Source organism: Myxocyprinus asiaticus, chromosome 27 (assembly GCF_019703515.2).
Source record: "Myxocyprinus asiaticus isolate MX2 ecotype Aquarium Trade chromosome 27, UBuf_Myxa_2, whole genome shotgun sequence".
In the NCBI taxonomy this organism is placed as follows: domain Eukaryota; kingdom Metazoa; phylum Chordata; class Actinopteri; order Cypriniformes; family Catostomidae; genus Myxocyprinus; species Myxocyprinus asiaticus.
In genome coordinates, this window is record NC_059370.1 from 24,780,513 (window position 1) to 24,793,575 (window position 13,063).

At 41.2% G+C, this 13,063-nt stretch overlaps 1 protein-coding gene across 3 annotated transcripts in view; it reads right to left on the reverse strand.

The window, feature by feature from the left end:
* The window catches only part of LOC127417877 (teneurin-3-like), a 209,726-nt gene that overhangs the window by 78,107 nt on the left and 118,556 nt on the right, over positions 1 to 13,063 (reverse strand). For all 3 annotated transcript variants that reach the window (XM_051658120.1, XM_051658119.1, XM_051658118.1), the window contains 3 exons: positions 12,418 to 12,519; positions 11,608 to 11,802; positions 5,652 to 5,852 (listed from right to left, as the gene is read on the reverse strand). In XM_051658120.1, the coding sequence (XP_051514080.1) occupies positions 5,652 to 5,852; positions 11,608 to 11,802; positions 12,418 to 12,519 (498 nt within the window). The remainder of the gene's footprint in view (positions 1 to 5,651; positions 5,853 to 11,607; positions 11,803 to 12,417; positions 12,520 to 13,063) is intronic.

The following is a 13,063-nucleotide window of genomic DNA, read 5'->3' on the forward strand; positions in this document are numbered from 1 at the left end:
CCTACATTACATGTTATTAAAGCAATTGGGTTTCTAGGAAACATCTCTGGTGACAGTCGAACAGCTGCTAAGCTAGGAGCATTGCAGTTTTATTTCCTTACACATCATCTTCCGAGCATCTGGCAATGGAATGCCTTTATGGTTGGAGTTCGGTAATATCAAGTAGGAATATCCCACATCCGAGTTGAATGGAACGCAGCATGACTCCATATTTCCTTGGAGGAAATCAGATCTGACATCTGCAGTTCGCATGCAAGAAAGTTGGGGTTAGGGGGCATGCCTGAACTAGTTGATACAGAAATCATCAGCCTAATAAAGAGGTTGACTGGCACAAAGTATTTTTTGTATTTTGAAAATGCACAAATACCAAACTTAAAGACTTTAAAATACAGAGTACAAAATAGTATTTTGTATTTCAAATATGTATTTTAAACACATGTATCTGAAATACTACCCATCCCTGGATGCAAGTAGACTTAACTAAGATTTGCTATTTAAATATTGTTTTTTCTACTGTTATTAATAAATGTAATTAAATAGATTCCATTTTAGATCAAACAATAGCACAGCTCAAATAAAGATGATAATTGATTCTAGGTCAGTTATTAATTAATTCTCCACAGAAATGCATATATAACTATTTCAGCTGCACATGCACAAGGAGAACTGTGATAGTGTTAACAGGGTCCACTGATCAACCTAATGAAGACATCACACGAAACAACTATTTACAACAAAACAACATAAATCATACTACAAAAGAGCTACAACATCTAGGAATTCAGAATAACAACTATTTAAATGCCTCCATATATTCTCTTTGACCAAGGAAACATAATTAAATAACTCAAGAGCAAGGGATTTTAGGATTCAAATTTGTACTCAACATTTTTAGTTATTAACACATTAATTTAAATATTTGAGTTATGAGCCCAAAACTTGCAATTTCAAGGGGGGGGTTCTCCCCTTTTCTCCCCAATTTGGCATGCCCAATTCCCAATGCGCTCTAAGTCCTCATGGAGGTGTAGCGACTTGCCTCAATCTGGATGACGGAGGACAAATCTCAGCTGCTTCCATGTCCGAGACAGTCAATCCGCGCATCTTATCAAGTGGCTTGTTGAGCGTGTTACCGCAGAGACCTAGCGCATGTAGGGGCTCACGACAAAATCTAATCAAAACAAATGGATGCCGTGTTTCCTATTTAACAGGTACAAGTAAATGAATTAAACACATATACAGTAAGTATTAATCTAACTTAAGTTCACATTTAAAAAGAAGAGTATTTTTACAGATCAGACAGTCTAGTACAGGAGTCGGCAACATATGGCGTGCGTGCCAATGGAGGGGTAATCACTGGCACGCCAGCAACGGTGAGAGACAAGTAGACTATTATATTCATATGCAATTCTGCACCTGCATTCCAATCTATATCTTGATGTAATCCTTCTTCATGATCATGCAGCGTGTTTTCATGAGCTGAATAGGAGGCTAAACAAAAAGTTAAAATGTAACGAGACTGCAGTATACCCAACAGACTCGTGCAGCACATGCAAGCCATTCACGCATCACAAGCCAGCAGCACTTCACTTTTGGTTAACCACGTGAGAAAATGCACCCGCTTTGCTTAGGTGAGACTGCGTAAATGGCAGCCTACATTCCGTGTATCATTTGTTTATTTTTGCTTTCAGAACAACACATGATATAATACGGAAAACCCCACTATTAATCCTTGAGATTTCCAACCCAGCATACTGGTACACTGTCATTAATCCATGATCACACTCAAAATTACATTAAACGACTAAAAGAGAAAACATTAACCCACATCGTGGGGTTAAAATTAAAAAATCTTAGTCTATTCAAAATATATATTAAACCTGGAAAAAAGTTTTAGAATTCTGCATGTGCGATTCACCGAAAAGGGCTAAATAGTTGATCGACTTGTGATGCGAGTCTCTTCACACTCCCATTCCCCCCACTAACTCTTAATCTTCGCAATATCTCCTCTTTAACTGCTTTTAAGTCTCAACTAAAAACATATCTTTTTTCTACACATTTTGACTTACCATCTTAGATTTAACAGATACTTGATATTGATGTTCTGATACTTTGTGTGTGTGTGTATCAGTCTAATTGTATCAATGAAATATGCAAATTGTAAAGCGACCTTGAGTTTGGGAAAGGCACTATATAAAATAAACTTCTTCTTCATTTGGGTGATGAAAACATGCTGCATGATCATTAGGGAGGATTACATCAAGATGTAGATTGGAATGCAGGTGCGAAAAACTTCATATAAATAAAATAGCCTGCTCCTCTCTCACTGTTGCTTGCGTGCTAGTGATTACACGATTACAGTGACATAATATAATAAATATTTAAGATTCCACACAATTTCGTGATCAGTAATCAAATAAGCAAATTTGCGACATTAACTGTGTTAACTCATTTTGTACAAAAGGACAGGTTTTCTTTCATTAAAGCACTTTCACAAGATGCTCTGTGAAAATGCACATGCAGGATCATGATTATAGCATATCATATGTAATGGAATAAGGTGTGGGGGGGGGGGGGGCAGTTGTATTTCTTTTTATTTTCACCTATTACTTACAGACATCACCAAAGGAATATGGGAAAGTTCCACTAATTCTGAAAGATTAGTGTGCTACATATTGTACAGAAAATGCAGACATTAATAAAATATTACTCAAAACAGCTTACATAAGCTTTGTTTACACAGGCAGCCAATATCTATTTTTTTCTTTTCTTTTGTATTTGACTCAAAACCATTTTTATGTTTGTACTCTGAACAGAGACAGAAGAAATCAGATTTTTATCAAACCTGATCCAAAGTATATCCTTATATGGTTTAAAATTGTATTAACAATGTAATTTGCACCACATAAGCACCAACTCTGGACAGCATTTTAGAGCACAGTCCAACAACTGTTTCCTGTGATGTCTTCATTTGATAGGAATTTAAGTTTGTGGTAAAATAATGAGTGTCATTATATATTTGTTTTATGTGTCTCTACGTTTAAGTGTAAACAATCACAAATCAGCTAAGCCTGTAGTAAAGACTGTAAAGGGATGGACTAATGAAGCAGAGCTGGAACTACAAGCCTGCTTTGACTGCACTGATTGGAGTGTTTTTGAAGCTGCAGCCACAGACCTGGACGAGTTCACAGATACTGTGACATCATATATCAGTTTCTGTGAGAATATGTGCATCTCTACTAGGACATTTTTATCATTCAATAAAGATAAACCATGGTTTACAGGAAAACTCAGATAGCTTCATCATGCCAAAGAGGATGCTTACAGAAGTGGGTTAAAATCTTCTATAATCAGGCCAGAAACACAATGACTAAGGAAATCAGAGTTGCTAAAAGAAGCTACTCTGAAAAGCTGAAAAACCAGTTTTCAGCCAACGAGCCTGCATCTGTGAAGAAAGGCCTGAAATGCATTACCAAGTATAAGACACCTCCCCCTCGCTCTGTAAAGAATCAACAAATGGCTGATGAACTGAATGTGTTTTACTGCAGGTTTGAAAAGCCCAGTCTCACACCCCTCCCCCTCTCTGATCTTCACTTCACACACACACACATACCAACACCTCTTGGAACCCCCCTCCTCCTCCCTCCTGCTACTCAACCTGCACTTATGGTCTGTGAGGAGAATGTGTGCAGGGTCTTTCGGAAACAAAAGACTAGGAAAGCTTCAGGCCCAGACGGTGTCTACTCAGCCTGTCTGAATGTCAGCCATCTTCACACAAATCTTCAATAGATCACTGGAGTAGTGTGAAGTTCCCTGCTGCTTCAAACACTCCACCATCATTTCGATCCCCAAATGGTTTGGTTCAGCCACAAAATCAGACAGAAGGAAACTACAACCGACAGTCAGTACTGCTGAGAGGATTATTGGCCCCCCTGCCCACCCTCCAAGACCTGTACATCTCCAGAGTGAGGAAACGTGCAGGTAGAATCACTCTGAACCTGACAGACCCTGCCCACTCCCTCTTTGAACTGTTGCCCTCTGGCTGGTGCAACAGAGCACTGAGTGCCAGGACATTCAGGCACAAGAATAATTTTTACCCTCGGGCCATTTTCCCCATGGACAATTAAACTGCCTCAGGACTCCCCCATAGTGCAAAAATGTAAATAAATATCTCATGTACATATGTCAATTCACATATTTAATTCAATAACTTGCACATGTACATACACCATTCTGTTATATGTCCTATTATTTGTGTCAATTTATATACTTACCTTGTTTTATATTCTATGTCTCACTGTAATGTTCTGTGTGCACTTGTTTCTCCTATCACAAAAAATAATTCCTTGTGTACGTGAGAACACTTGGCAATAAAGATTCTGATTCTGATTCTAAACTCTAGTACATCTTAGGCTTTAATTACTATAATTATAAATAACTTTGTATAGTATTAGATACAAGTAGTAAATAAACTCACATCAAAACTAATGACATCACAACATGACTGATCTCATTAACCCTGTAAAACCTGACATATGAAAGAATTGTCAGAAAATGTGAATATTTTTGACATTACACTGATTTTAGTACCACTATACAAACTATAAAAATAAACAGTTTTTTATTATTATTATTTCTTTTTTATATATCATATTTGATACATTAGGCTCTAAAGGTCATTATCCTCCAAAGGCACATCAATTCCTTTTTGTATTTAAGTTTTTCTTAGCCCATCCATGCTACAGTGGTAAATTTTGGGTTATTATCAGAGGACTCCCTGGGTTTTTCAGAGATACCAAATGTTTGAGAGTTTGGCCATGACAACTTCCTCTCCTTGGTCTATAAATATGGTTAGAAATGTATCACAGTTCAAACCAGCATATCAAATGCAATATGAATAAAATACATATTTTTTCTCAATAAACAATTTTTTGTATCATATGTATTTTATGCACCAAACACTATAATGACATTTAAAAAAGAGAAATTTTTTCACTGGGTCTCAGTGAAAGATGACATCATCATAGCTTGTATGTAAAAAAATGAGATCTTTATAATGGTAGAGGAGGCTGCATATATGAAAATACACAGAAATATTAGTTCACATTTTATATCTTACAAAATTTTCAAATCTCTGATTTTTAATTTTTATATATTTTTTAATTTATTTATTTATTTTGTTTGTGGGCATGAATGGAATGGAATGGTGATTGAGAGATATACCTCAAAAGCCTATTGTATCATATTTGATACATGTAATTTCAACATGCTTTTTCAATAAAATAATATACAACATTTTCACCAAGCACAAGTTGCTTATATTCAGCAAATACTCATTTTAAAATATCAGTAACAATCATATCGTTACTCTTTATTCAAATAAGTTGTCAATTATCCCAACATAAGAGTCATTTTTTGTGGAAGTCTTCCGTCATTTTAAATAGATCGATATAAACATTGAAATCATTTTTTTCGCACAAATAACCACTAGATGGTGCCATAAACATGTGAAACTTGCATACCATATGTTTTTTTTGCTTTTCAGCTTGAACAGAGAGTGAGACAGGAACCATCAAACATTGTGTATCATATTTTATATATACGGCATTATAGGGTTAAATCAGTGGTACTGTATAACCAGAAGGCATTGTCACCTGTTGAGCAGTCAGGACCGGTCCAGTTCACATCACAGATGCAGGTGTTGGTTTCACTCTGGAATGTGCCATGGCCAGAGCAGTGTTCTGGACATATGGAGAGCAGCATCTCACAGTTAGCTCCGGTCCAGCCTGAAGTACAGTGGCACTGACCATGAATACAGGAACCATGGCCTGAACATGAAGGGTCCACACAGTTAACTGTGGATAAATTTAGTTTTTAGAATCCAGAGCATTGCCATGATGTACAGTAAAGTGACAGGTCTTGCAAAGCTTAATAAAAAATCAATGTCTGAACTTTCTAAAATGTAATACGGTATATACAGATATGATGGTGTACACCAGGGGTCAGGAACCTTTTTTCACTAAAGAGCCATTTTTTCATTTTTCGTTAATGCATTTTTTTTAAAGAGCCTTTGAAAAAACGAATATTATACTATTATAAAAAACACAGTTTTTCAATAACAGTAAACCTTTATTAGGTCCATAGACAACTCAAAATAAAAAAAAAAATACGCAACAGACAATAGGTAACATGTTGCAATATTAACTGTGTGTGTATGTGTTGTGTGCAGGGCTCTCACTTTGAGGTTGAGTTCGCACCTGAGCAGCATAAAACTTCTTCAGTGTTCTCTGTGTTTGTGTGTGTGTGTATGTGTGTGTGAGGTGAGTGAATGAGTGAGTGAGTGAAGAACAAAGCACAGTGCTTCCAAAAAATAACTGCCATTGCTTACAAAATACTAAAGGGTTTACGTCAGTCCACCATAAATTTATACTTCATTGCACCTACATTACGGATACACTCACAATTAGTGTGACTTCAGGCTTTGCATGGTCTTGCTAATAGCTTTGCAGTCCGGTTCATAGTGTTACACCAGCAGCGCCTACTATCTCTCCTGAATGCCGCCAGAGGTCGCCATCTCCAGAGGTCATGGTAGACCCCGACGCAGACAACCTCCTCGCATCAGGAGACGCTCGTGGGGGGGGGGCTCTGTTACACCGGCAGCGCCTGCTATCTCTCCTGAATGCTGCCAGAGGTCGCCATCTCCAGAGTACTAACCCTTCCTTCACGAACTACATTTCCCATAACCCTCTGCTCAGACTGATTACTCACCCACCTGCTTCACATTAAGTCCCGTTTACATGCATTCAGTGCGAAGTCTTGTTCTGCCTAGTCTGCAATTTTGAGCGTTATTTACCATTACTGTTTTGCCTGTGTTTTGACTCCTGCCTGTTCATCGTATTTCCCAGCCTGCTTGTGTGTTTTTGAACCTATTGCCTGTTTACTTGATTACCCCTCTGTCTCTCGGATTTACTTGGTTTGCCTTTCTTGGACTGTCTTCCTGTGTGCCGAACCCTTGCCTGCTTTTTGTTTACCCTTTGATTTGTTACTTTGTTGTACTGTTTATACTTATTAAACTGCCCCGGCGTCTTCGCTACACATAGGTTGTTCCGTTCAATTTCATGCAGGCGTTCAGACTCTCCTCTGTCAACCTTGAGCGCTGGCAGGACTTGATATTGTTCATATGTGAGAAAGACTGCTCACATGAGTACGTGGAGCCAAACATAGTCAACACAGCCATACTGATGTGTCGCAGTGTGGCAAAGTTCAGGGGAAGTTCATTTCAAGTTTTCAATATGAGGTTGTCCTCACGTTCAAGGTTCCCCAAGTCCTTCCATTTCTGTTCCTTTGCCAAAACTTCACACAAACAAATGAGGCTTTCCAGCTTGGTATTGGTAGTGACAAATTTGGTCGACCACATTTCTGCAGATTTGAGCTCAGCCGCCTCTAACTCAAAACTTAAAATGGAGGTGCTGAGTTTGACCCTGAGCTGTTCGTCGTTGAGTGTGGTCTCGTGTGGATGAGTGATAAATTTGAACAAACTGCAGTGCACACAAAAGTCCCCAAAACATGCTTTGAATGACATCAAAAGGTCAGATGTGAAAGACATCAGCTGACTGAGTGCGTTATCACGAGTGGGCTCATTTGTGAAGCATTTTTCCCTGAATACTCATAATGTTTCAAAGTGCAGGAGGTGGCCACTTTCAATATCATGGGTGAAAAGTTCCAATTTGGATTCAAATGCCAACACAGCCTGGTAAAGAGAAAAAACTAGGTTCCCGCGTCCCTGCATCTTCACGTTTAACTGGTTCAGATGCCCAGTAATGTCCACCAGGTAATAGAAAATGCACAGCCAATCCCAGTCTGTGAGCTCAGGATGCACGATTCCTTTCTTCTCCAAAAAGGCCTTCACCTCATCAAAACATGCAGCAAAACGCGCAATCAGTCTTCCTCTTGATAACCATTGGACGTTGCTGTGCAACAACAGGCTGGAATAGTTGCTCTGCATTTCCTCCAATAGTTCCTTGAACTGGCGCTCGTTCAGCGCACGGGCCACAATGAAATTCACCACTCGTATTACTAATGACTTCAAGTAGTTTCGGGCTCACATGACTGAGCACAGAGTGCCTCTTGATGTAAGGCGCAATGATAGTTCAAAATGCACTGCTTTTCTTGCTCACATAGCAGAGACACAAAACCTTTGTGTTTCCCCACCATACTTGGAGCTCCGTCAGTGCACACAGACACAAGTTTGTCCAGTGGCAGTTTTTTTCAGTAGCAAAATCTATAAATACTTTCAGAACAACTTCCCCTTTAGTTGTGTCCTTCATAGGCAGAATGGCCAGACATTCTTCAAGTATTTTGTCGTCAGACACATAGCGCCCAATAATGCTTAGCTGTGTAATATTACAAGTGTCTGTAGACTCGTCCAGTGCAAGAGAAAAAAAAATCTGCCGAAGTTTTATCCTTGATCTGTACCCTCTCTACCTCATGCGCCAGCATGTCAGCATGGTCATGCACAGCTTGGGCTGACAGGGCACGTCTTTTATTTTCTGAATTATTTTTTCCTTGTTTGGGAAATCAGCAAACAGTTCAGTTGCCACACTTAACATGCATGACTTTACATACCCTCTATCAGTAAAAGGTTTTCCTTGTCTTACAATCTCCAATGAGCCAGCAAAGCTGGCAGCATTCAGGCTTCCAGTTGCCCCTGTCCACGCTTACAGCTGCTGCTGGCCAGCTTGCTGTTTACGCTGGAGCTTCACGCATGCCTTTCCTTCGGCTCTCGCCTAACGGGTAGTTTGCTGCAAAAGCTGCATGATGGGTTTCAAAATGTCTCTTAACATTAGATTTTTTAAATGAGGCAATATGTTCTGTGCAAATCAGACACAGCAGAACACCAGAACTTTCAATAAAAGCATATGTTTCAGTCCAATCACTTTGGAATATTTGATGCTCCGCATTCTTTCTTTTTGCCATCTCCACAAACTAGCTAGCCAGCTGTTTGAAACTGAGCGCGAGAGGTTACCATAGAAACGTAAGTGGTTTTGGCCGTTAATTGTGTCATGAGAGTTGTGCTTAGCACTGCAAATGCACAATGGATGGAACAACCTGAAATCTATTATTGTAAACTGACTTGTTATCAACTTTGGTAGGCTGTACAACAAATTAGAGACAAATGAATTGTAATTTACTTTGCAATCCCAACCGCATTCTCTGCTGGAAACTGATATCTAGTGATGTCTCTAAGTTTTTAACGATCATATGTTGGTAAATGGTGAGACACCTAGCGAGCCACATGATTTTTGTCAAAGAGCCACGTGTGGCTTGCGAGCCATAGGTTCCCGACCACTGGTGTACACCAAAGCACATTAACCCTGATACAAATGTTTCTGAACTGTAGCCATGACATGAAATATAGCCTAATAAAACTCATTGTGAAACTCATTCTTGTTGGTAGTTTTTGAAGTTGTAATTTTGTTGGATTTGGCAATGATCTAGTCTGTAGGTGTTGAACCGCAACCACATTCCCTATTTACTCATGCAGTCTGTTTATATTTGTTATTTGCTGTCATTTTCACATGACTGTTCCCATGAACACATTAAATAATTTAGTGTTCCCTATCTGTCACTCACTCGACATTGTGTCGATGTAGTGACACTAGAGGCCGCCCTTGGGAGCCCCAAACACCTCTGTTATTTGAGAAAAGGCCAATGGGAATTGGCGAGTGGAATTTGCATGCCACTCCCCCGGAAACACAGGTATAAAAGGAGCTGGCTCGAAACCACTCATTCAGGTTGTGTTCAGCGAGCTGAATCCCTCTGCCGTTCCATTCACCTCTAAGAAAGCTGTTGGATTTATGGCGCATTACAGCGGTTTCTCCCCCTCGTGCACCGGTTGAGTACAAATAACGCCCCTGGGCGCTTCAACAGTCTAAAAGAGTTTATATTCTTGCAATAAAAGAGTATATTTTCTACTAAAAGAGTGGCACTGACGGAGAGCGTCTTTTTAAAGATGAGCGTCTGTTTAATTCCTGGTGGTTGTTACCTCTCCGCTTCCGACAGCTACGATCGCTGTCTCACGTGCTTGGGCGCTGCCCACGCGGAGGCAATGTTCATGGACGGGTCATGTTCTCACTGCGAGAACATGACCATGGCAATATTGCGGTCGCGGCTTTCCTTCATCAAAGGGAAAGCCACCCCAGCGGCTTCCCGTCTCGGTCCTTCTACCTACGGGTATGAGGCCGCATCGGTTAGCACTGGGGGCGATTTGGGGACCCCAATGGGATACTCTCCACAGACCTCCCATTCCCCAACACGCTTGTTCGCCTCGTTGTGGGCACCTTTCACTGCCCAAACCCGATCTCTGAGCTCCTCTGCTCTAACTACCCTCGATGGTGGGGCTGCCAGGGGGTACTCACCGATTCCCCAGGTGGATAAGGTGGTTGCGGTGCACCTGTGCCCGCAAAACGCTGCCACGTGGCAGAATCGTCTGAGACTCCCATCCAGGGCCTGTAGGTTTACGTCGTCACTGGCGACTAAGGCTTACAGTGCCGCTGGACAGGCCGCCTCCGCCCTGCATGCCATGGCTCTCCTGCAAGTGTACCAAGCCAAGGTGTGGTGAACTGCACGAGGGTAGTTCTGACCCGGGATTGATGCAGGACTCTCGGGCAGGTGATGTCCACCCTGGTGGTCCAAGAGCGCTACCTATGGCTCAACTTGGTCAAGATGAGGGAGGCTGACAAGGTACAGTTCCTTGACGCCCCTGTCTCCCAGGTTGGCCTATTCGGCGACACCGTCGAGGACTTTGCGCAGCAGTTCTCGGCGGTTAAGAAGCAGACGTAGGCCATCCAGCATATCCTGCCCCGGTGCGAATCAAGATCCCGCACCCCGTCTGCTCATCGCCAGGGGCGTCCCCCTGTGGCAACAGCACCAGCTCTGCCGCAGCCCAGACCAGTGCCCGACCCCGGTGTAGAGCCCCCCGCAGGAAGCAGATGCCCTCTGTCTCACGGCCCGCTGCCAAGAACCCGAGGAAGGCTTCTAAGCGCCCCTGAGATGGGCGACCCAGGGATGTGGAGACCCGCTACAGGCCTGGAGGGGGTAAGCAGACCACTCCATCCCCCGGTGGAGGGCCGGGAGGAGAATCTTTTGATGCCTTTTCTTTTGATTTCGCCGCATGCCCGAGGGGCTGCGGTACCCACATTTTCAGAAAAAGAGCGGTTTCCTCATTCCCTGGATCACACACCCGGTGTTTACGGCCGTCGTTATCACGATCGCCGGACGCCGCACATTTACGGCAGGCACTGGATTAACCCAAAGAGAGAGAGAGCAGGAGAAAAGAATAAAAAGACAGGAAATATTTTGTGTTGTGCAGGTATGTGGGGATTTTCTTGGCTGTCCACCTTATCGTGATCCCATATGTAGAATCCATTTCAGTCAATGGACACTGCTAAATGGTGTGGGTAATTTATCAAAACAAAAACCTGCCTTTAAGTCAGTATGCCCATCTATGTAATTAGTTGCTCGGTGGTGTTGAAAAAGTGCTCTCCTCTACTAGAATGAGCCAGATGAGCTATGGTCTCTCTACATAACTGCTGAAATCTGTCCAGTTACCTTGGTCACAGTTGTCACCTTTGTAGCCTGGGTTGCACATGCAGGAGCCCGAAGCACATAGGCCATGACCCTTGCACTGGGCGTCCACACACTGACTGCTAGGTACGTCACATTCAATGCCCTTCCATCCGCTGTAGCACTGGCAGTGCCCCCCATTGTACTGACCATTGCCACTGCACAGAACTGGGCACGCCGCTAACAGAGAGAAAGTAAAGCTAGATTTATAAAGGAAGACAACGCGTGAGGGAATCACACGAAAACATGTCCAGATTATATTTAACCACAAAATCAATAGAAAAAAAGTTTATACTGCATAAAGAAAGTCAAGCCTGTTTTAAGACTTTTAAACTTTTTTGACATTGTGACATTTGGACAATTAAGCACCCCCCAGTTCTTATTACCCTAATGCATCCAGAAGTATTCCTGTTGAATTATTTATTTATTTATTGTAATTACAATTATTGTCAATTGTTATTCTCATTAGATTCTCATTACTGTAATACAGTAATGAAAATCAACCTGTTCTGAATTTTTTTTTTCATTGTGTAATTGTTTTTCTCACATTACAGTATAAGGGGGTGATCTGCCAAATTGTCGTAAAAATAATTTCACAATGCAAAAAAATCGTAGTGATCCTAAAAAAACTCTTTATTTTCACTAAGCAAATTAGAATTTCCTATTTCTCTCTTCTGATTTTGCGGTGAAATATGACAAGCACATGTTTTTGACAAGTTTTGTGAGATTCACCCTGGTAGCAAACCCCCAAGACCCCCCCCCCCCCAAAAAAAAAAACAAAAACAAAATACACACCTCTTGAACAATATGGCCCAAGAAATCCTGGGAAGCAATTACACATGCCTGAGACACATTCTCCATTGCCATAGCAATTGTGTGGGCATTCCATCATAGACTCTGCACAAAAAAGGTCACATAATATGATTACATTCTGTTTGTAGCATTTTGACTGCATTTTGTGGTAGCATTGTGGTCTAACAATGGACAATATAAAGTACGTAAATAATCACTACCAAAGTGCCTTTGCTTTCAGAATTCTTAGGTGTCTCTTTGTTTGTTGTCTTTCCTGAATTCTCACCTAATAAATAAATTAATAATTAAAAAGTCTAGCGATTTGCTGTAAATAAAAATGGATTCCCCACATACTATACCAAAATAAATTCATATTTGAAGATGAAAACAATCAGCTCAGCAGAGCAGCTCAAGGCTCAGAGATTTAAACTTTTGGCTTTCATATTCCCTGGCCTGACAAAAAAAGATAGCGGCAGAATCAAACATATTGATTATCCAACAACTCAGGACATGCTACTGCACGCCTCATTATCAACATATCTCAGGCACTAGGGTGCAAGACAGAAATATAAAAAAGGGCATCAGAGGGCACCGATGCAGGCTTGATATAATGGCCCAGTTGTTCTGTCAGGTGTCGCATTACGTAATG